The sequence below is a fragment of the Labrus bergylta genome, chromosome 23 (genome assembly GCF_963930695.1).
Source record: "Labrus bergylta chromosome 23, fLabBer1.1, whole genome shotgun sequence".
In the NCBI taxonomy this organism is placed as follows: Eukaryota; Metazoa; Chordata; class Actinopteri; order Labriformes; family Labridae; genus Labrus; species Labrus bergylta.
This window is the reverse complement of record NC_089217.1, coordinates 15001927-15027522: the sequence shown is the minus strand read 5'-3', so window position 1 is coordinate 15027522 and position 25596 is coordinate 15001927. Positions and strand designations below refer to the sequence as shown.

At 40.4% G+C, this 25596-nt stretch overlaps 1 protein-coding gene across 1 annotated transcript in view; it reads right to left on the bottom strand.

The window, feature by feature from the left end:
• syn3 (synapsin III) overlaps positions 1-25596 on the bottom strand; it is a 114505-nt gene extending 88909 nt beyond the window's left edge. The window contains exons 1-2 of the mRNA XM_029277524.2: positions 25478-25596; positions 8690-9201 (exon numbers count right to left, since the gene is read on the bottom strand). Of these exons, the coding sequence (XP_029133357.2) occupies positions 8690-9141 (452 nt within the window). The 5' untranslated portion in view covers positions 9142-9201; positions 25478-25596. The remainder of the gene's footprint in view (positions 1-8689; positions 9202-25477) is intronic.

Below are 25596 nucleotides of genomic sequence, written 5' to 3'. Positions count from 1 at the left end.
CAAGAGATTTTTTAGGGGTGAAAACATGTTTTTACATGATGATTACATTCTACATATGTTGGTTTAGCTCATGTTTTCTTCTGTGAAGGTTGCAGGGCTCCCACTAATAGAATACTGTAAGAAAAGGAAGATTAATCGACCCTCTAGTTAAGCCAATTTTATATTTGGAGACACATCATAACACAATTTGTCCATGGGAATTGTCACAGAGAGCAGTTTTACATGTTCTCTTTATATTATTATTTAAGAAGACCCTCCCCTCAATATGCTCTTCAAGCATAAACAAGATCATACAGTAATTGACTATCTCTATCGTTGTTAAGTTTTGGTTCCATGTGGCGTTTGTCTGCATCGTGTTCTGCACTTTGCACTTTGTGAACTTTTGCCCCGTTTGTGAAGTACAGCCAGGACTGATAAATGCCAAAAAAGAGATTTTCTTCTGTTTTTTAATCTTTGAGATGTTACAGCAGTGTGTGGGCTCCCTGCATGACAAAACATGAAATTAAAACCCACTTCATATGGCTCAGGGCAACCGAAGGATCTCATCATACTCTGTGAGATACATGAAGAAGTAAACACTTTGCCAAAGAGCCGTCGAATTGAGCAATCAGAGGCTCATATCATTCAGAACACAGTGCAAACAGACTGACAGCCTCTTGGCAAAAACCTCTTACATGTCGGCCTGCAGAGAGAGGGAGAGAGAGAGAGAGAGAGAGAGAGAGAGAGGAAGAGCAAGAGACATAGAGGAAGAGAGGGAGGGATTGTCCACGGTGTTGGTGATGCTCTCGGAGACTTTGCCTCAGTGCTGTGTACTGCTATTGTGCATCAGTCTTTGCCCAAGGCCAAGCTTGTCAGGACAGAGCAATGTTTCCCCAGAGACCTCAGCCTCTCAGCTGGAATGCCCAAGAGGAAATTCAGCCCCAAAGCTGAAGCGGTGGATGGACGGACACTGGGATACCTTCACAGTGCCTTCAAGTCAGGACAGTTCTAGTCACTCTTTTAAACCTTAACACTATTGTTGTGTCACAGCTTTTTGGATTACTGGCCAACAACTTGTTTTGATTTTGTTTTAGCAAAATAATCGTATTAAAGGTATAGTTTGTGACATTAAGAGTAGATGTCCAGTAGATGTCGCTCTTTAGCACCAGCCTCTCAGATCAAGACAAAGCACACCGCCTCCCCTCCTCCCCCGACCCCACCCTCACTGTTCTCACCAAGTGTAGCTGGTTGTAGGACTGGTCTCCATTCAGATATTCAGCCCCAAGCTGTTCTGGATCTGACTCCTGTGAAATATTTGAGTTCAAAAAAAGTCTTTTTAAAGTCAGTTGGTTCTTCTTGAATTTACTCTTGCAACGAAACTCCATCATTGTGCCTCTACATAGCCGAATATGTTCCCCTATGCGGTGACAGGGCTAACGTTTGGAGAAGGAAGAGTATCAATTCAAAAATAATGTATGAAACATGTTTGAGCCTTTGAGAGAAACATCAAAAAAGCTGAAACAGGTGGCATCCCATCAGTGTGGACACAGAGCTGAGAACAACAAACCCACAGGATGTTTCACTTTTTTTTTTCTAGTCAAGTCATTACTCAACGATATATTTAGTAAGGAAACATTTCATATCTGCTAAATTGTTTAAAATGTTGTATATTATAGCTTTAGATTACTGCAAACAACATGCCAGACAATACTTGTCAGACAAAGTTCAGAACTAGCTGGTGAAAAAACGTAAACATTTGCCCTAATGAGATGGTGGAGCCCAAAACAGAGGTAAAAGAGTTGATGCTAAAGTGGCTTTGTGGCTACTTGATTATAACCAAACTATTTGCCTCCACAGTCACTATATCTGCAATGGGGCCATTGTCCTTGGACATCATGGTATGATTTATTTGGCAAATAATTTGGTAATTTGGCATAAAAACAAACATCAGACTTCTTTTTTTGTTTATTCACACCAACCAGTGTTAGAAAACATAGATTTATATTTGTACCCACTATGATGGTTAGACATGGTCACAAATCATGGTCTCAACATCAAGCTGCATCTTCAGATGACCCTTTAAAAGGTCACATATTATCCTAATTTTAAATAAGTCTCAGAGCTCCTCAAAACATGTGTGTGAAGTTTCTTGTTCTAAATCCACTCTGATCCTGTATTTGATCATGTCTATAAACCCCTCTATTTCAGCCCTGCTCAGAACAGGCTGTTTCCGTGTCTGTACCTTTAAATATGTAAATGAGCTGTGCCTGACCACGCCCCCTCTCTGGAAGGGCTTGGGTGTCTCTGGCTTTCTCGCTCCATGTCCTATTGTTTACGGTGAGAAGGCAGACTCAGAGGGCAGAACAAACACCTAGCTGTGGGAGTGTCCCCCACCTGGGGGAGGGGTTACTGCCCTTTGTGATGTCATGAAGGGAAACTCTCCAAACGGCCTGTTTGAGCACACATTTTCTGAAAAGTGGAGCAGGCAAAAGACGGAGAGGATGGACTTTTCTCATAATTGGGGGGTTTGTAGACAGACTATAGGGAAACATGAGTGCTAGAAAAACATGGTGAAGAGGATTTTGCAAAATATGTGACCTTTAAAGCTGCGTAGCTGGATGACTCCCGGACTGAGCGTGGTAGGTTGTTTCACAGTTGCTCCAGATACAGAGAGAATATGTAGTGGTGAATATAAAGTTTATTGTACTCATCTGGTGGACATTTGCCAGAGCAATAAAGTAAAGTTGTGCTGTGGCTTCAGCGGACTGGCAGAGTTTGTCCTCCTGATGAATCGTTTTGTTGGCTTCTGTGGCCCCAGTAAAACCAGTGGCCACATACAAGATGAAATCAAAGTTGATTGATGGAAATGCATGGAAAGATGCATAAACAGCACATCTGTTTAGAAAAGTAACTGCTGGGAGACTCAAGAAACACCACTAGGAGGCTTTCCAGGCCGTGCAGTGATTCCACTAGAAGGCCGTAAAGGGTGATAAAAACTTTTATCTGGTCATGGCAGAGATTTACACAGCCAAACAGAATACATTACGCCGTCTTTCCTCGAGATCCATGAATCAACAAAAGGGCTCAGCTGCTTAAAGGCAGGTTTAACATCACACACAGACAGGTTGCCAAAGCAGCGGCCAAATATTTGGTCTTTTTTTTTTTTAACGAGTTGTTCTTGTCTCGGGGGTTAAGCTTTAACCGAGGAGCCGTTGCTTCATGCTCTACCTGCACCTTTCAGAGTCAGACCTCACTGACTTCTTTATCTTTAACACTTGAAGTTTAAGAGAAATGTCTCAGATTTAAAGTCACTCTTTGCACAGATTGGGATGTAATTGTAAATGTAATCCCTAATAAGGATTGGACCTGAACTGAAGTGAATGGGAAACACCTCCAAAGTTTAATACATTTTTTTGTGTGAAGAATAATGTGATCAAACAATTAAGTTCTTCTAAATGTAAAAGATTTCTGTATTAAAGAGTTCTTGATTCAGTGACTGACCGACTATCTCAGCCTACCACTTTGGTTGACATCACTGACGCTAAAGGACAAAACTGAGAACACTGTGCCCCTTCTTTCATAAATGGTAGGGCTTTTAGGGGATTTGTTGTTTGAGCGTTTGTTAATCCTTAGCTCCAAATTAAGGAAGCTATCATCTTCGATCTTTTCAGGAGTTTGAATCTGTTTCCTTTGTTTGAATCTTTTATCTTTTAATCTTTTGAATGTATTCTTTTACATTTTTTATTCCCTTTTGTCTTTGATTGCCTCACTGGTTTTAAATGGTTTAATTTCCTTTTTATTTCTATCATTTGTGGAACTCCTGTTGTTTAATCTCTCCCTATTTTGTTGTTTCATTTTGAATCCTTGTCCTCCTCACATTTCTCTATTTTATTTTCATTTTTGTAAAGCACTTTGTAACCCTGTTTTGAAAAGTGCTTTATAAATAAAGCGTATTATTATTATTATTATTCATTCATTTTTGGAATACTGACATCACAAAAAGAAAGCAGAATTATTGAATGTTCCCCTGGATGTACAAGTATCACTGGATTACTTAATAGGAGTGAGAATGTTTCTTGGAGGAAATATCAGCAATCGATATATCATCAGAAAACCTAACTCACGGCTAAGTCTAAGTGACCAGAGGTGCGGCTTGTCAACATGCAAGGCAGGCAACTGCTTGGGGCCCAAGACCAATAGGGGGGCCCACAAACCAAGACAGTGGCCGAAAAATGTGCAAATTTTGCAACGACAGTAGGAAACCTCCCTAAGGGGGCACGATCTGACAGCACTCAGTCTCGTTGCCCCGCTGAGCGTTGCATGCAGCATCACTGTGAAAACCAAAATTTGTCAATGACAGTCAACAATGAAAAATGAAGAGGAATTATCCGTCTATAGGAGAGAAAAAAAGAAACAAGAGGAAGAAGAGTAAGTGTTGGGAGATTGGCAGACATGATGGTGATGAACGCTGATTGGAGTGGAGGGCCCCCAATTGATTCATGCCGAAGGCCCCAACAGACTCTACAATCTCCACTGTAAGTAACTAAACGACCTCCATAAGCTGTGTTTTAACTGATTCCATCCTTCTATCAGCCTTTTAATTAATGGCAAAGGTGTGAACACCTGAAGGAAGACATCCCAGACTTGTAACCAACTAGGTTGTAAATAAAAACCAAAATGATGAGAAAAACTAAAAGCAGGGTCCTGGTCTGTGCCGAGTTAGATTTTTCACTTGGGGGATGGTATTGGTCTCCTTCGGTGTGATGTGAAGATTTGATCTGACATAGAACTTTCCTTAATTTTGACCTGTCACACTTTACCAGAACCCTAAAGCTTTGGTCTTTCTGCAGCCTAACATTCATTTACTGAATATATTAGACATTTCAGTGTGAAGATATGTTATGTCACAATGTGTTCTTGGCTTATATTTAGCTTTCTCTCACAAGAGACCCTGTTGATAACAGAACATCTGCGAGCTCAAACGGTGCAATGCTAATTGTTCGACACAGTAGGACTGTTCCACATAAACCTCAGAGCCTATGAAACATCACCATCTGCTGGCCCAAGTCCTTCAATTCTGCTCAGAGAAATCAAAGCGCAGAGGACGACTGATGAGCAGGTCTGCGTGAGGCCTGTGAAGTTGAACTACAGTGCCCCCCAGTGGCCAGAAAAGGAACAGGTTGACTTGCACATCAAACAAGTTTTGAAAACAATAGAAGTATTGAAATAGAAGTTTTATAAATCAAATGTGGTTCACCAAACTCACAGTAACAAATATGAATTGACTTCAATTGACTTTGACTGAACATATATTGAATAAAAGACTGAATAAAAATGCACTATACTCTTATGATGGTTGTAGTGTTTACAAGTTGTATGACCCTGTATTTAGATTTTCCTTCTCCTTCACATAGACACTTATCTACCGTCATTTAACTAGGTCACAATAGTAAGCTAAAAGAAAATGAATAACATTATTATGAAGCTTAGTACATAATCTAGACGGCCGTGGAAATGACAGAATCTAATCAAACAACATATTTTAGTCACAGCTTGAAAGAAGGCTGAACAGTAACACAAAGGTGACATTTATATCTGAGCTGTTGCAGTGGATTGTATAATACAGTGCAGGTATTACTGTATACAGTTTCAAGCGTGCATATAATCAGAGTCCTTTGGAAGAAAATTACCTTCTTTTAACTAGAGCCCAGCCGATAAATCGACCAGCCGATAACATCGGCCGACATTAGCATATCCACTGATTATCAGTATCGGCTACTTTTATCGCAGATATGCACCAATATTACTAGATTTATTTACCAGTCAAACTGCATTTCATTTGAGTATCGTTGTATTAGACTAGCAGTTATCTTTCCGGCTGTCACCAGCAGAGTGCGCTATATGGATATCAAGCATTATCGCCCTCCAGCGTGTGAAGCGACGATGCACGTACATGCTCAGTTACTTTCCAGTTTAGCGACCATCTTGTCTAAGTTATGCTGTATATCTTTTCCACAAGTGTTCGATAACTGTTTTTGAGGGATCAACACAATAAATGTTTATCTATATCTATCAATCTCTATATGGAATCATATTTGTGCCAAAAAAAATCAAACTAAACTTCTTAAATTGCAAACAAAAATAAGACTTTGAGAGAGATATAATCTCACTCAAGCAAAAAAGAAAAAATACCTGCAATTAAAATATTTGCGTAATCGTGCAAATAATCAGCCTTTTACTTTTCTTATCATCAGTCCTTTTCCTGGAACGTCCGGGACATTGAGCTGTCACTCAAAAACTCATTAGCCAATGGGGACGCATTACTCATAAAGCCCACCCACTCGAGAAGTTTGTGCCAGAATCGCAAAACAAATAGTCAGGCAGCGCAAACGAGAAAGCTGACAGTGAGAGCAAAAGTCTGATCAGTGAGAAAGAAAAAGAGGGAACTGTAAACAAAAGGACTGATGATAAGAAAAGTAAAAGACTGATTATTTACACCATTACACAAATATTTTAATTGCAAGTAATTTTTTTTTTGCTTGAGTGAGATTACATTTCTCTCCAAGTCTTGTTTTTTGTTTGCAATTTAAGAAGTTTTGTTTGATTTCTTTGGTACAAATATGATTCCATATCTCAACAGATCCAACAAGAAAGATATCGGCCAATATATCAATCAGATTTTTTCGCTCCCCAATATCGAAACCAGCCCCAAAAATTCCATTACCTTTTCAAAGCCGCCTGTAAACTCTCTCTGTATATATGTAACCGAGTTTGTTTAGGTGAATAATAAATACTGCTGTTCTCTTAAGAGTGAGGATGGTGCCTCTGAGAGTGGCAGTGGGCCTCGATGCCTCAGAGGGAGGATAAATCTCTTGACGACTCACTCCAGAAACCACCAGGACGTCAGGATGAACAGGCCTTTTTTGGGATTTCTGCCAGACGGATTAAAGAAAACAGGCGGCCCTGCTTTTCAGAATATGGAGAGCAATCATGGCGGCTGACAGTGGGAGGGCTTTAATTTAGAGATCATTTTTTAGACATGGTCCTTTTCCCCCCCCTGGAGAGCCTCAGAAACAGATGTTCTGGTGCAAAATGATCCTGGCTAATTGTGCACATCAATTCAAAGGGCTGGAAACAGCTAATAACAGCTTCACTGAGGGCGATTTACCAGCAAATGTCAGGCAACAGAATAACAATTCATAAAATGGAAGAATGGGTTATTGATTCAGGAAGACAAACATGATAAACTGGCCGCTGCACGCCTCTCCTGCATGAAATCAATTCCCCCACAGTGTGCAGATATCAGCCTCTAACACGCACATGTGTGCTGCTCCTGAATCATGATCCCGTCTCTTCTCATTAACGTCATCTCCAGAGCAAGAGACTCTCCTCCTGTTACCATGGCAATTTTTAATTCCAGCACAGAGTATAACCCGTGAACCTCGAGGCCAATAAAGAGTCTACCATAAACATGCAGATGTCCCATCCTATTCTACTGAACCAGGGCAGGTGTTTCATTTCAAAAGAGCCCGGAAAAACCCAGGAGCAAAGAACGCAGTGTTGAAGGTGAGCCAACCCTAACCCTACGATACAACACGACTCAACATGAAACAATACAATAACGATATTCTATGATACGATACAACACGATTCAATACCACACATTATGAGTCAGCGTGATATGATATGATGCACACTTTGTCCCCTGAGGAAAACTGGTCTCGTCCTCCATGTCTGCAGCCTCTCTTCTTCAGCTACTGACATCGAACAAGAAAAAGCCAAAAGCAGACAGTGCCCTCTGCTGGTTAATATGCTGTCCAGCATGATTGTATGGGTTTGGGTTACATCTCTACATCTCTACACCAGAACTTCAGAAGGTCAACACTTTTTTAATTTTTTTATATTCAGGTCTAATTACGGATTTTTTTCCTCAACTGTTTATAGGTTCTTGTTTAAACTGCACATATATTTTTATCCCTGCATGGGTTATGTACATTTCTTGTATAAGTCTACTTTTAATTGCACAGTTTAAGTTTGATTCATCTAGGGGTATTCTTTAAATATTTTTTCGGGTTAATATATATGTATGGGAGGGGGGGCGTCGGTTTTGTGGTTTAATTTGTAACAAATGTTTCATGTCATGTACGTCTTTGTAACCTGCTACTGGATGCTTTGAATTCCCCTTGGGGTCAATAAAGTATCTATCTATCTATCTATCTATCTATCTATCTATCTATCTATCTATCTATCTATCTATCTCTCAGAGTAAAGAAATATCCCTGATTCTCAAAAACTGGAAACTTTTCTTTGAATGAAGTACAAAATATTTTCTAGATATGTATCTGAAAAGAAATTCCCAAGTTATAAAGTATGCAATGCAACACTCTTGATGGATTTACAAATTGTAAACAATGATCTTTTTTTTTTTTACATAGTTCTCCTCTTCATGTTGCAGAATTGTAGTCATATAATGTCCAGTCAGTAAAATCAGCTCGTTAGTTGAACTGATCCATTGTGTATTAGTCATTGGAGGTACAATTTGAATGAACTGCATCCTTTTTTTAAATGAATCACAACTGTTTGAGACTAATTTTAAGTCATTCTACCTCACATCAGTGAATTTATCTTCTGGGAAAATCTACAGCACACGTTTAAAATACACCTTTTTTTCATCGCACCCACACCGTAACACCATCAAAGTGCCACTCACCAGTCTGTGTGCTGATCATCGATGACCAGCAGGATCTTGGGTTTGCGTACCACAGGTTTGGGTGGCTGACTGTTCCCCTCGGCAGCTGCTGCTGCAGCTGCTTTGGCGTGCGCAGCGGCAGCAACGTTCTGGGCCATCTGAGCACTCTTCACCACGCTGGAGAAGGAGCTGAGGAAGCCCCCTCCGCCCCCAGAGGAGGCCGGGGCTGGGGCCGGGGCCGGGGTCGGGGCTGCGGTCGGAGCCGGGACAGGGGCCAGGGCCGGGGCCGGGGCAGAGGCAGAGCTCTGGGTCTGAGTCGGGAGGCTCGGGGGCTGCCGTCTCTCTGTGGCCGGGGAGGCGGGAGAGGAGGTGGATGAACCTGGAGGGGTCGGCCTCTGCAGATCCATCATGTAGCCGTTGGGGAGGTTGGCCACAAAGCTGCTGTCTGACAGGCGCCGGCGGAGGTAGTTCATGGTGGAGGGCTGGTGGGTCAGTCAGGCCAGAGGAGGTGAGGGGGAAGAATGCTGGATATCCTAGACAGGAAAGAAAGGTTTTGGATTTAATTGAAAGACAAGATTAAGAAAATATACAGTAAGAGACCTCATATGACAGATAATAATGGTTATGATTGAACAGTGATGTGTCTATATTATGTGGACAGCAACGAGACTAAAACATTTCAAATTAATTAAAAAAAAACACATTAATTGCAGAATTTCAATAGCAAATTCCATTATTTTGCATGTTAAAATAGTTTTTGTGATGCTTTTATTTTGTATTTTTGTCCTGTTTTGAGCATAGGGTACTTTACTTCCTATTTGGATACAAATTTAGTTTTATTTTAAAAGAAAATAATGAACTTCCGGATTGAAAAGTAAATGAAAACAGCAAAAAGTAACGGTAAAAGAGTGACATTTGATGTCCCCAGGTGGATATTACTTTTGACTTGTCAACTGAGCTGTCTGGGACTTTTTTTTACCGTTAGTTTCCATCACTATGGCAACAGGTAAACGCTGCGGTCAGTGCTGTGGCTCAGCTACGGTGTGCCTTAAGGGTGCAAAATAGCTTCTTTTTTTTTTTAAATGAATGCGTTAACTTGTTTACCCTGACAGCCCTACTCTTAACACACCTCAAACCAGAGGAAAATCTGGAAAGATAATCATTAAAACCATCAAGAGGAAAATGAGGCGCAAAATCAGCAGATTAACTTGTCGTGTGTACCCTGCATTACTCAAAACCCCACAGATAATTATCACACAAATCTGCAGTTCCACTCTGCACAAAAAAAAGCTTTATAGGATCTTTTAGTTCAATGGTTTGAATGTATGGCCCCCAGCTTCAATTTACTGGTTGACACTAACAGCTTTTGTGAACCTTTTTAAATCACATTATTGTTGTTAAAAAATCAACAACAAAAAAATCAATAGAAGCTGACATTTAAAGAGTCAAGACATTTTTCTCAGGGGTTTGTTGTAACAAATAGTAAAGCTATAGGAGAACATTTTGGCCGGACATCTGAGAAAGTTACTGTTGCAACTTTTTTTCTGGATATTTCAGTGCAAAATGGTTTGGACACATTTGTACAAAATCCTTTTAAAACTCTAAAAAGTGATGCCCTTTGCCTCATCCTTGCACGGTTTAAGCTCCCACTCGCTCTGTGTGTGCGTGTGTGTGTGCGAGTTGTGTGTGTGTGTGTGTGTGTGCTTGATCACAGGAGTGGGGTCAGGTGTGCAGAGGTTTTCCTGCAGCTGCAAGCCATCTCCAATCACTCTGCTAAAAAAAAATACAGAGCTTCAAATCGACCATGCTGCTAGATTATAGACAAGTAACCATTAGAGCAAAATCTTGTACCTGTTGTGTATGATTAGGTCAAACCTGCTCTCTTTTGCTTACACCTGTACTCAACCAAACTCCCTCTTTTTGGGATTCCACCTGAATCAGCACTCACATGAACCTCTGGACTCACGCTACCTCCCCCCCCTTCATCTCCCTTCCTCTGCTCCACTCCCCGGCATCCACCAGACCGAGAGGCTCATCTACTCGTTTCAGGTACAGTGAAGAATTCATTGCACCAGTTACCTGCCTCTGTGCCTCTGTGTTCTGTTCCTGGGTATCTAAAGAAACTCGCCCCGCTTAACATACTGGCTGTGTCCCAATCCAGGAGCAGCATCCTTTGAAGGCTACATTTTAAGGCTGATTGCGTCACAGCGGCAAGTCGTAGGCTGTCCCATTTTCGAAAGCTGCGACAGAGGCGTCCTCCTTTCCCCGGCCAAATCTCAAGTAGCCGCGTAACACACTTTTGGATATCTACCAATACTAACATTAAAAAATAAGCGTCCTTCCAACTCAAAATTATAGATGCATGTGATGTTAGCTTGTGTTGGCTAGTTCCAGTGCAGCCGTTGAGGTTGCTGGGCGACAGGGGCGGTGCTTAGAAATGAAACGGTGAGGGGAGCGGGGACAGTTGGTGACTTAAATGGAGAACCCTCTGAAGACCAGATCCTCTCAGTTCAGTTCTGCCTGAGTGCTCTGTGGCTACGATGGCTGGGTCCTTTTAAAGGATGCTACCCCTGAATTGAGAGACAACTTTAATGTTGTCGATGATGCTTGTTGTGCTGCCCCCAAGTGGCCAAAAGAATCCAAGCAGGTATGTGTCAAAATGCAATAAAACGGCAGCTTTCAGATCGTTATTCGAGTTAATTGAAAGAATCTTCACTTGTGTAGTTCTACTGTGACGCATATACATTTAATTTCTGATGCATTCTGAATCCGCTTAACCTGATTAGCATAGGATTAGGTTACCCACACAGGAGGAGGGGAAGATACCTCTGGCATTTTTTTTTATTTTTTTTTTACAGTGACACAGGAGTGATGATGCAAAGTTGCCGAGCAATGATTCACAGCTCATTTCTTTGTGAAGCAGATCGAGGCTGCTGGGAGAAAAGAAAACCGTTATATAACACGAGGAACCCAGCGTGGCAGAGGAGAGACATTCAAACAGATTAGCTATCAAACTGCAATGATGCCAACATGCTAGCAGAGAGGGGGGGTGGGAGAGAAAAACCCTTAAACCTGATTAAAAGTAGGCTGCACTCCTGGTAAATGGAAATAAAAGTGCATTTCTTAGTGAGGCGTCAACGCTCAGGCAGATGTGCCTGATGTTCGTGCTCTCGTAGTGCAAGAGAAGGAGGGTCTTCAAAAAAGCCGGCAGCAGGAGGAAGAGGAAGTGGGGCAAATGTTTTTGCTCGACAAGTTAATGTAGTGAGACGTTTACCATCAGGAAGTCTTTATGTGGAGCTAAAGCTGTAGCTTCTGTCTGAGCATCTGCAGGAGAGTAGCTGAACTCAGATCAGAGAACCTGACCTCTGGAGGAGCCAGAGGGGATTATCAGCGGGGATGATAGTTGTTTTAGCAGTATCTTTAAATCCAGAAATCTCTGTGTGTGTGTGTGTCTGTGTGTTTGTTAGTGGAGTTTCTAGACAACCATTCATGCAATGGACGTCGGACTTTGGCGGGTGTATTGCTGTGGACCCAAAGAAATGCAGTGCTGATTAGGGTTGCAAAATTCTGGGAATTTTCAAGGTTATATGGAAATGAACGGGAATAAACCAGTAATTTACTAAATTGAAGGTTGGCCCTTAACCGGGAACTTAAATATAGTTGGCTAAAATATATTTTAGCATAATCTTGACTAAAACCACCAGATTTCATGCAAGTACATTTGAATATTTATGCTATTCCTCCATCACATGCACAGATGATTTCTATAACCCTGGATCACACTTTTGAGCCCAGAGCACAAGACTGTTGAAGCCACACATTTCACCCCGTGGACTACATAAAGTGAAGTAAGTTTAGATGATATTATGGAGTTTCCGATTTGCAATATTTCCAAAATTCCCCAGCTTTTGGAAATTTCCAACCCTTTGCAACAATAGTGCTGATAGTGAACTTTACATCAGCTCACATTGTTGCTTAAACATTTTAAATAGTTTCAGTGTGGCGCAATACGATGGAATCAAAACCAACCGGAAACAGAAGACGAGCGGAAACAACACACACGGCGCATGCCCACTATATTCAGGCCAGGTTATCTTAAAAGTACTTTATTACAACAGCATTTTATTGTGATGTAATAACTTCATGATTAATCGCAGCCCATGTTTACACAAACTCCTTTTAGGGAAATATGTAGCTCTTTAGCTGCTCATGCTCCATTACATTCACCAGCTAGTCGCTAACTTTTTCCAGTCTAATTTTTTTCTTTGGGAAAATGTCTTTTTTTTTGTCTGTTAGGAGATTGAAGCAAAAATGTAAAGTGGAAGACTTCAAAACCAAAACAATAAGCTTAAAGAAGCTAAAGTAACTGCAGAGTGAAGATACAAATAATGATTATTTGCAGCTTTCAAAAAGTATTGCTATCCTTTTTGTACAAAATTCATTAATAATTCAATTAAAAAATGGGAACTGGGGAGGATTAATTAACAGTTGCTTTGATTCTCTGCATGGGATTTGTTGACAGTAAACTAGAAAACTTTGAAAACTTGAGTCAGAGGCTTCAGTGTTTTGCCTGAAGGCGTTTTATCACAGCAGATGCTTGTTGTCTCGAGAAATAACACCATAACGTGTGATATAATATGCCTTCCGGCTACAGGATTGAAGAGCTCGGGAGTCCGGGATTCCCTCCCTGGGTAATATGCTTATGTGCCCACCCCCCAACACAAAGCTCTAACAGAGAAAACTAGCAGGGCTTAAGTCAAATTACAGAAAATTGCCAGATAACGGACAGAATAATGGCACACAACAAGCAGTGGAAATTACAGTCACAGGACCACTGACTGCCAGCTCAGCCCTCTTTGTAACCGCTTGATCCCATTGGACAGATAAGGAGCTGTCTGCTGAAAATCACTATCTTCACACCACTGGCACATTCTCCACCTTCTCAACAACGCTCTAAGCGGCTTTCTCGCTGTGCTCTCCGGAGCACATCAGAAGCTATTAAATCCTTTAAGGCTTTGGCTCCTGGTTCTCTCTTCACCACAGAGGAGACCACGGGAATCTCGCTCTCTGTTACTGCCACTGGGCTTACATTGGTGATAAGAGATTTTGGAGGTAACGGTGAATAGTATAAAGAGACATGCATAGAGGACAGGCAAAAAAAAAAAGAACATGAAGAGTTATCAAAGTATTTATGATCTTTTCTTGTGTGGTAAAGGTTTCTTGTTTGAGGCTATTAACACCAAAATGATTTATCGGCCGATTTCTTTCTTAGATCTTTGAAATCTGTAGAGATAGATGGATATAAATGTACACATTTATTTCGTTTACCCCTTGATATGCAGTTTTAAGAAACTTAAGAAACGAAGACAAGCTGGTCACTCAACTGGAGAGTAACTGCTCATGTACGTGCGTCACCACTTGACACTCTGGAGCAGGGGTGGGCAACTGGCGGCCCAGGGGCCACATGCGGCCCCCATCAACCCTCAACGTGGCCCTCAGGTCAATTTTTACATTTCAATTAATTGGAAACAAGAAGAAAACATGACAAATCTGCCATGAAATCATGAAAACCAGAAATATGTCCATAATAATATTTGATCACTGGTATATGTCGAGTTAAATTGGAGACATAATTGATTGTAATCGTTTTTTGGAAACTACAATTTGACCCTCAGGCAGTGAGAATTAAATGAATGTGGCCCTTGCTGTGACCAAAGTTGCCCATCCATTTCTCTGGATAGTGACAATGCTTGTTGTAATCTAAATAGCGCCCTCTGCTGGTGACGGAGAACTGCTAGTGTAATACAATCAAACTCAAATGAAATGCTATTTGATTGGTCAATAAATCTAGTAATATTGGCACATATCTGCGATAAAATAGCCCATACCGATAGTCACTGGATATGCGAATATCGGGCCGATAATAAATACAATCCTCCAGTTCCTTTTCCTTCCTTCTTGCCTTGAAGGAAAACATGACTCTGGCTCAGCAGTAATCACAGGCTTTGCCCCTTAATGATGGGGAAGGAGCAGAATAATACCAGAGTAGACCCCTGATGCTGATGTACAGCGTGTTTAACTTATTCTATATTCTAAAGAAAATCTTACTGTAACCGACAAAGATGCAGCTTTTGAGGATGCAGCTTCTCCTTCCTGCTGCTCTCAGATTGTTACATGTTTCTCCCTTTTGTCTTTGTGGCATTGTGACTGTGAAGCTGTTGAATCTATCACATACCCTGAGTGTTGTTGTGTGACTTTTCACATCACATCGCGTTAGAACTGACGGCTAATTAGTTAAGGACACAGAGTAGTGTCTGCGGTGATAAAGTAACAATTCTGATTCCCAAGCCAATTGTTTTTGCTGATTTTTAACGAGGATGAGCGACGATAAAGTGAGGCGTACTTGTGCAAAACCTCTGAATTAGAGATGTGTTCCTCAGGTAACCTCTTCATGTACCAACCTCCTGTAAATTCTGTCTCAGTGTGGATAAAAATGTAGGCCATGTGTATTTATTTTAAGAAGCGTGGGAAATTGGAGGCCACGATGGGGATGCCCACAGGGGGTCACTACTTAAAACTTGGAAAAACTTTTAGTTGGCAGCGATTCACAGACGTTTTGTGATGGCATTTTGGTATTTCTACTAATTCTAGCTGTTTATATTCAAACAAGAAAGTTTAATTTGATTTCAAAACCAACAGTATTTGCTTAACAAAATGTCAAATGACCAATACATGTATTTAGTTGCCTTGAGTTCTGTTTGGTTGGTGTAATTTTCTAGTTTTTGTGCGAGTCTGGGAACATATGGCGAGGAGATCGTCACAGCGATTCTCTTCATGCAGTTTAAAGTGTCTGTATGGAATACAAAAGCAGACTGACCACAATCCACCATCCTCACATCCCAGCTCACATTGGAGGTCATTTTGACGACCATTTATTTATCTCTATAAACGGATATCTGCCCTCCAAGCCAAATACCTGCCACACCAAGGGAGGGTTGAATGCCAAGTTATTTTGCCAATATTTACGTTGTAAAAACGATGTCAGGAGCAAACTATTTTTTTTCTATGTGTTGTGTGTAACCATCATGTTTAGCCAGTTTATATATGTATTTAAATGCCAATAATTTGTCATTAGTCCGTCAGTTTTGTTGAGGTTAGTAAGACAGTTTAACCTGTTTCATCAAGTTGGATTTGCTCTTTGTGTCATTCATCAGCCGTTTTTTGTACACCGCTCTTCTTCAGCTACAGACGTCCAAAAAAGAGAAGCCAAAAACGTCAAAATGCTCGTGCTAAATGTGGTTCTGCATATATTTACGCCATGATTAACTGAAACGAATCACCATATTTCCTGTTATTACTGCAGTACTGATTTAAAGCCCTAGGTGTCACCGTTACATATTGATCCTTTAAAGTAAACTTAAATTGTTGGGTAGCTGACTTATTGATACAACAAACAGTCAATGTTAGTTTTTGTTTCCTTTTCTAGACTCTAAAACTTTTCACACAACCCACATCAATGCACTCGCTCACGCTCATGGTCCAACACTGGTTAACTGTAACAGGCTTAAAGGGATCAGCGTGTGTCTCCCCGATATGTGGCCTGTCAACTAGGAGTCCTCAAACACGGCTTAAATGATTCATGATGGTCTGAGCTGGGGGCCCGGGGGTGTAACCGGTTAGAGCAGAGGGTCAGCGCAAAGACGATTCAAAGTGAGGAGAAATGAAATTTCCGAGAGGAGGGATAGCAGAGAGGACCGAAGCTGTGATAGGAGGAAGCATTTAACCTGCCCTGAGGCATTCTGGGAGATTATAAATAAACGTGTGGGACTCACTGCCAGATGGATGTTCGTGGCTGTCGTTATCCTGGAGTTTTTAACAGTGAAAGAATCCTTGCAAATAAGTGTTGTTGTCATGGAAACCATCATTTATAATTATATTCCTCATTGAAATTTTTAGTCCACCAAACACTGCCACTTCCAGAGCAAAATATCTTAAAACTACTGACCTCATGGGAATAATAATAAAATCAAATATTCATGGTCCCCAGAGGATGATACCTTCAGTGACTTCCTGTCCTGGCCTGTAGCGCGACCATCAGGCCAAAATTAGACTTTGACCAACACTTTAGACTCTGAAGGTATCTTGAATAGTCTTGTTTTATCCATGAAATGAGTATTCATGGTCCCAAGAGGTTTCACCCTATTTGGATAACAAACCTACATTTAGCTTAACAATTGGTCTAAAAATATATAGAAATATGTACAAAAGAATACATCCAAATATGACCTAGTCTGTCTTTTTATGCTTTTAGGGCCCTTTCTGGATTGGTTAGTTCCTCTTTTTGTGATTCCATCATGGCTCCAGGCTCTTACAATAATGAAATCATTATTTGGTTAATGTTTCTTTCGGATGCTTTCTCCTGTCCTGCCTTCGAATTGGTTTAATATAATGAGCTATGTCTTGATTAAAAGGAGAAACTCCACCTATCATTCTATGGCTTTGTTTTGAAATGTATAAAACTCCTGTACAACATTTCTTTGCTAATTCCCCTTACCAAGATAAAGCTCAGCGTCTATGTTTATGATGCCTTTAAGCAATGCTTAAAAAAACTCAAACTAAAACAGACTGCCTGTGAACGTCTTTGTCTTGAGTCTGACTCATCTTCTATTTGTCTTAATTTACTTTTTTTTTGGTCATCGTTGTAACTCTAGAGATGTTGATGTCAGACTGTTGGTCAGTCAGTCCAACATTTTGTTTCATACTGAAAGATCTCAACTTTGAACCATAGTTCCCATTCAATATTTCATGTAGTTTTGACTTTGGTGACTCCTGAATTTATTAACTGTTCCTCTACTGCCACCAGCACATTTGACATTTGTAAGTTTTAAGTGCAATCTTGGTACCCATCGGCTATTGTCTGAAAATGCTATAGCACCTGGAAGTGACAGCCACATTTCTGGGGCTACCTTTGTTGTTTCTGTTGAGAATAGGCGTCCAGGATATGAGAATAATATACAATGTGCCATGACATTATTCAATGATGCGATAACGACATGAATTGTGATAAATACACAAAAGTAAAGAGTGCATATAAACACAAATTGACACTCATTAATCCCAGATTAGCAGATGGTTAGCTTTAGCTTCATCTGACTGCATCAGAAGTGGTTAAGTGTACACATGCTGAGTGGGAAAGCATCACTTGACCACATTAAATGTTGTTGTTTCTGATTAATCACCATTAATTCAGACTTTCACAATGTGTTTATTGCTAAGGCTCATATCATGATAATGATAACAATGCGATGAATTGTGCGAGCACTAGTTGGGTACCACACGTAAGATCGCAAATTGTTGGTTGCATTTGCATGAAGATATCTCCTTATGGATATTAATTCAATCATTATCCGTCAGATGATCACCAATAGGTTTCTATATTGCATTAAAGACGATGAGTCACACCTCTTTCGCTCTCCACACTTACAGACAACACTACTACGACTACAAACAGAAACCCTTCCAAAACCAGAAAAGTGTTATCTGCCTACAGATTCTGTAAGCCTACACAGATCTGTAAATAGAGGTTGATTTAAGTGATATTTTGGGCACCAAATCCTCATTTGTACACCAACTTTAACGATGCTGCTGACTGTTGTCATGCAATGTTCCCTGCTCCTGTGTTCATATCCAGTGGATGTCAGCATCTTCCTTTTTCAAATTCTTGTACATTTAATGAACTTTGCGACTGAAAGAATTCAAGTTGTAAATGTTAAAACGACCCATTTCACAGCAACCAGATGAGCTACAGTGTTCCTACAGTCGCTAAGCAACCCGCTCCTTGTTTTATTTCTGATCCTACATGTGGTGCAGGAGAAGCCTAACAAAGTAACACGCTTCTCTTACTTTTCAGGGAACAGTGGTGGTAACCTCATGACTCATCTTTGAGTCGAGCACTCTGCCATCCTCTCAGTGTTTCTACTACTGCATGAAGAGGATGAATACCGCATGAAAAAAGCCTCCAAAGGAGCTTTGTTTGGACAAATCGGCATCAAAATAAAGTCAAGTATGGAATTAGTACTGGTAGCTGGAGATGTGCTGAAGACCAGTAAATAAATCATTAAATTAAAAAAAGTGGAGGATGGGGGCTGATTTAGCTCAGTTGGTAGAGCAGGTGCTCCATATACAGAGCCCTTCATTCCTCAACGCATCAGTCTAATGGTTCAAGTCCCGGCCATGACCTTTGCACAAGTCTACACCCACTCACTCTTCCACACATTTCCTGTCTATCTTCAGCTGTCCGATCAATAAAAGACAAAAAAGACAAAAAAAAGAAAAGAGAGCCTTACAGTCCAGTTAAATAAATATCTGAATCCCAGGCTTATGACGTTATTTACTGGGCAGCTATTCATGGCTAATGAACACCAGAGCTGGTTATTGGTCAGGGAATTATGGGACAAAAATAAAACAATAACAAATGTAAAGGAAAATATAGTTGTTGTTTTATTCCAAAGACTTGAATGGTAAATGGAATGGAGCTTGTAAAGAGCTTTTCGAGTCCAGTTCTGACTACTCAAAGAATGTTTCCACCACACACTCACACCCATTCATACACTGATGGCAGAGGCTGCTATTCATACACATTCATAAGTCGCAAAGCAGCAGGAGCTACTTGGTAAGTGTCTTGGCAAGGACACATCAACATGTGGCAGCAGGAGCTGGGATTTGAACCCCTGGTCTTCCAGTTGAGAGACGGCCATCTCTACCACTGATCCAAAGCCTCAATCCACATCAATGTAGACAACTTATCAATCCTCAAGTTTGGCATTTGAGGAGTTGCCATCTTGGTCGAGTGATGGAGTAGATCCAGAAGTATGTACTAATTCAAAAACAGACTTTTAATCCATGGAACCAGAATCGATTTGAATCGAAAATAGATTTTGAATCAAATTGTGACCCAAAGAATCGAAATGGAATCGAATTGTGAGACACTCAAAGATTCCAAGCCCTAGTCAATACGCTTTGCAGTGCCTCTTTCACATAGCACCGGCCAAGTATGATGTGTTTATTGTTTGCAATAAACAAATAATAGGAGTCTAAATTTATCACAATGAATACGAACAAACATTTTATGAAAACAAGCAATCATTTCTCACCCAGCGATCCACTGGAGGTCTGAGTATAATGTCCATGCTTTAGCACCATTTTGATACAGTCAGAGCTAGCATCATTATTTTTGGATAATTCACTGCCTCATTAAGCGATTAAAAAAAAACATATTTTATTTAAAGACAGAAACAGAGTAATAGGGAGTTACATGTTTATATTATTTTGACTTTTTCGTATTAGTCTATCACGGTCATATCCTTTTTGCAATACTGAATTATGTAATTGTACATTTGTCGTGCCTATGCCAAACAATGGCCTGATGCTGTGTTGGAGAAGAACTCAAACTAGCGACTGAAGCCCTTACTGCATTCAATAATAATTATCAGGGTTAAAACTTAAATGAGAAGAGTATGTTTTAAACATGCCTCTATGTAATCAAAATGATTTAAGGCCCCCTGCTGGGCATTAGTTGAAATGCAAGTTTAAGGCACTTCTTCATCGGATTTATTTTTTGGAACCAAGACTTTATATACAATCTATGGTTACCCTCCATATTTTCTGTTGGACAGATATAATCTGTGAGAGTCCACCATCATGTTCACCTTTAATATTTATTCTTTACTAAGAGTTATTGATATTCAAAGCTTGAACTTCTTGCCCGTTGTCACCTCTGCTGTCATGAGAAAAATATGTCTTTTAGTTGTTATGGGAGGTTGTTTAGAAGCCTGCTGCTTATTTAAATAAGCCAAAAGTAAACCGTGTAAAATGCCAGCTTGTGAGGAAACTATTAGGCTTAGGCTGTCGATTTCAGGGCTTGAAATTGCAAACATGCTGTGAAATGCTTTCAGTACGCTAGCTCTATTTTGAAGTGACTTTATAGGCCACTTTCAAACAAGGGGAGCGTAACCAGAGAAGACAGAATAAGAAAATAGGGAGACAAGTAGGACTGCGATGCTCCACCACAGCCGACTTTTACAGATTAAAAACAATGGAGCTTCAAATGGAAAGTGAAAGTCTTGCTGCTTCGGCACTTTGCAGAACTGCCCGGTGGGAACGAGAAAAGTCATCCTCGAACCGTGAACCCTGACGGCTGCAGTGACAGATTGTGCTCAGTGACACAACAGTCCCAGCTCTCTGGGAAAAGTGTCTGCAGCAGCAGAAGCGACGAGTTGGTGAGGCGAGGAGTCACGGCCGAGTCACCACGCAGTGACCTCATCGCACCTCTCAGTGCAGATGCCACATTAACATCTTCACAGACACACGCGTACAGACACACAGGCAACAAGGGGATGAGAGAGGAGGTAAAAGCAACTTCAGACATTCTTTTCTGTCTTTACAGGCTCCACAGTTTGGACAGGTTCACTCCAAACATTTCAGAAACCTGTAGATTAAAAGTGAAATCTAAAGGGATAGGGCTAAATGTAATCGTTTAAGGCAATCGTTAGTGGGAGGAGCTTAAATAAACTGATTTAATTTCCCAACAGATCAACAATCCAGACAAGATTGCAAGCTCAGTGAAGTAGAAATGTTTATCACTTTCATGCAAAAGTGCAACAATTCTTTTCTAACAAGCAAAGTTTGATTGACAGCCCTTCAGAGCAACCCCCTCAGTCCAGCTTATTACAATACACCATCCATTCCATTCACATTTTAGTTATGACTAACAGGCACTTGATGAATCATTTCCCATGTAAACAGCATCAGCAGCATATTGATTTCAAAGCTCCATTCATAACAAACCAGCCCCCACATTACTACAACTTGTGTCTCCAAAGTCTCCTCCAGTCACCAAGTGGAACATTCCTCCATAAAGTCTGGAGCACACCGAGAGGCACCAGGCAAACTGATCAGGGACAAAAAGGTCACCGTCATTTAGCGATTTATCATTTCACCGGAAGAAAAGAAAAAAACAGAGATCATTAGTGGCTGCAGCCAGCCTTTCATGCTGAGGAGCATCTGTTGGGAGACAGAATAGATAGCTGGTTATGTTGGGAACACTTGTGTCCGCCTGCTTATTGCCTGATAAATATTTCATGGTGTTTATTTGAAAGTATGATGTCATTGGCGTCAATATTCAGGGGAGAGCGGCCATACCACCATTACCACTGTGAAGTATGCTGAGTCAATTTTATCTAAAAAATAAAGCTATAGTACGTTTGTATTTTTGTGGGGAATGCTTAAAGCTGCGTTACATTCTTGTTTCTATGAGAAGTCTTTCTCTACAGGATGTAGTGTCCGTATTTCCTTACTGTCAAAATGAACGTTTAGAAAACACATCTTGAGGGAAGATTTTTTTTAAGAGTTATGGACTTACATCTAGACTATAAGGTTAAAGGATCAGGAGTCTGGTGGGATAGTTCAGGGCTTGTGCCCTTTTCTATCCGTAGGTTGGGGGGGGGGGGGAGGCGAGGCGGGAGGAGACAGAGGACTCAAAGGTTACAGGCCACATGCAGACCATGGCACAGAAACAAAATCGAATATACAAAGCAAAAACATTCATGGGTTATGGAGGGTTGAGTAGCTGGGGGTTCTTTGCTCAATTGCAGGATAAATGACAAGGGGGTTTTGACTGTTTCACTTACAACTTCAGGGCTGTTTAGGTAGATATTATGAGTCAAATGTTACTAAATTCTTATTGGTAAACTCAAATATGTGACATCACTTGTTGAGCCCCACCCACTCTACATCTACTTTAACAAAGAGAAACAATCTAAACCTGTAATTTCTTATACTGGCCATCATGCAACATGTCTGATGTATTATAATTAAGTGACAACTTCTCTCGTTTTTTAAATGCTAGTATTAATGTTTCTAAGTTAAATAGCACAAGTTAAAGTACTTCATGGTAACAAGTAGCAGTCAACTGATTATCTGCCTGGCCGATTATCAGTGACCAATATGCGGCGTTTCAGATCGCAGATACAATGAATTAAGTTAAATTCCCTCTGGGTCTCTTTTCACTCACCTTAATGTCCCGCCCACAACACTATCTGTCACACAACTAATAGCCAACCAACATTAAAGCCTGGATGCCACTGACATGCAGAGACGAGAGCATCCTGGAACAGGAGAGTCTCCTTTAGCATCTAAGAAATTCTTGTGTTGGGGTTTGTTATATAATCACAATTTTAAAATGTTACAGAAAGACTGCAAATGCTTTTCAGTTTCCAAATGTCTTTTATCGGTCTTATAGGTGGGCGATATGGGAAAAATATCATATCACGATTTTTCTATGGCAAAATCCCGATCACGATTTTATCACGATTTTTTTCATACTGATCTTTAGACAAATTTGTAAGTTACTGACCAGTTCAACCAAACATATTTCCCTGTATAATGTTTTTAAATGCACAAAAACTGAGCAGACGAGTTTAATCTATTTAAAAAACATCTTTGTAGGAGGTCTGGAGGTCTCACCCAGAACATCTTTAGTAACAGAAATGTCTTTCCCTCAATTTGATCAACATTTATGCACAAAATTTGAAGGTTTTCCTCACCACTTTGAAATTATGATTTAGTTGTGTGATGCTGTGTGTCCTCTTTTTATGTTCATCAGGAACACGATGCATTCATTTAAAAACATGTAGACTTCGAGTTCTTGTGTTTCTGTTCTATTTCAGCCCTGCAGAGTTCCTCCAGCTGGAGCTTCATACAGGCTCTGCAGCATTTGTTGTTTTTTATGACATCATTGGACTAACTTTAGTTTAGTTTATATTTAATCAAACATAATACAGGATGTGTCCATTCTGTGACACATGATCAAAGTAAGTTTTACTGACAGAAGAGTTTAATTCATAGAGGGGGCGGGACATTGTTGATTGACAGACAGACAGTCACCATGGTTACTCACTCTCACCTGCCTGCTGCTTTGTAACATCATTTAGTGTAATCCCTATAAATTCAGTTATCACAACAGGTGAGCTTCGGGTGGAGAAGCTTGATAGTAAACTTTTAAAAACTGAGAGAGAGCAGAAAACACAGACAGCAACATTTTAAACACCGGGGTTATATCTCTCATCACTGTCTGTCTGAGCTCCTCTCTGTCTGACTCTCAGCAGACTGTTAACGTCTCTCCGACTCGTTAAACGGTTTCTTGTGTCGCTATCCGAGATGTAATCTTAACTGTGCACACTATGCAGATACGCGGACTTTACTTTTAAGTTTCGTTTTCGTTTTCACCGCTGCAGAGCAAAAGAGGAGGAGACACGTCTGTGTAGGAGCATAAACTGCAGCATGATAGAATAAACACATTAGTCCGGTTCTACGATCTCTCTGCTTTGGCAGATCGTCAGCACGCTAAAATCCTTCACGATCTAAGATCGTTATATCGCCCACCACGACTATCAGTATCGGCCCTAAAAAAAAATATATATCAGTCGAGCACCGGTAACGAGCATGAACTAGCACTGCAGCTACTCTTTGTGGTACAAAGCAATTAAGCTTGCCCTGTTTATGCATTACATAGCATTTTAAGTTAGCCTATCCTCAGTACCCAGGACATTTTAAGCTAGCTTCCTCTCAAAGCTTCATAGAATTTAAAGCTAACCTCTAATTAGCAGCATGGGTCAATATAAGATAGCCTCTACTGAGCCCTCTGTAGACATATTTTAGCCTGATATCATTTTTTCTTTGACACACAATTTAATAGTTTGCTTCAAATTTCATTAAAGCTAAAACAGCTTAACTAGCTTATTCACACACAAAATAATTTAGAAAATGTACCAGCTATAAATTCCCTGCTGAGAACCAAACAGATAAACAAAAGTAAGCATATTAGCTTGTGAACAACTTGATGCAAGTAGTAACAAAATAGAAAGGATTTTTTCAGAAGAAAGACTTAAAATTTAAATTAAAACAGTAAGAAGGACAGAAAAAAAACATTAAGAATGAAAAGTTATGTTCATAATCCATTCGCTGTGGAAAAAAGACAAATGTTTGATATCCACTAAGAATATGCTGCAATATGTCAGTATTTTCTAATAGCTTTTGTCTTTGGCTTTTTAAAGTCTTTAAAAATGATCAAATCAACATATAAGTAGGGTTTTCATGTCGAATATTCAACATGGGTTGCTCTGTTTGAACACAGTGATGGAGGGGTAATAAAATGAAAAACAAGAAAACGCAATTATCATGAGGCTAAATTTCAAAACAGAGTTCAGAGAAATAATATTATGAAGGTTTCTTTTATCAGTGTGCACATGTTAAAACCGAATGGACACGATCCATTTCTGTTACTCTGCTTCAAAATATGGGTGCAATGACTTTCTTATCCACCGTCTCCCCGGGTCACAATCATGAAATGGATATCAAGCCCCCTCCCTCTCCTCTCTCTCTCCTCTCTCTCCTCCTGAATCGCTGAGCGGAGGAGTGACTGGACAGGAGGCTGCAGAGACATGGCTGAGGGAATCCCTGCACACAAACCTACTGTAGAGCAGGAGCAAGCTGTCAAAGCACTCAAACCACAGTGACACAGCACAACGCTGCGCCCGATGCTCAATAACACGCCTGAATCCAAGTATAATGATGAAAAAAGAAACCCGGAAAAGATGAGCTTTGTTGCGTAAAAGAAGAACCTGATTCCTCCAAAAGGAAAGCCCGCAGCCGGAAACAAACACGCAGACAAAAGCTTGGAGAAAAAAAAAAACAAAAAAAAAAAACGTGGTGCTGATCAAAAAAAAAAAAAAAAAAGCGAAATGAATTTACCTGAGCGGTTGTCAGTAATGAGCAAGTGTCGGATTATGACCCTTCTTCTTCTTCTTCTTCGTATGATGCTGCTGCTTCTTCTTCTGCGCTCTGGTCCACGGTCCTCCTCAGCCTCCAAG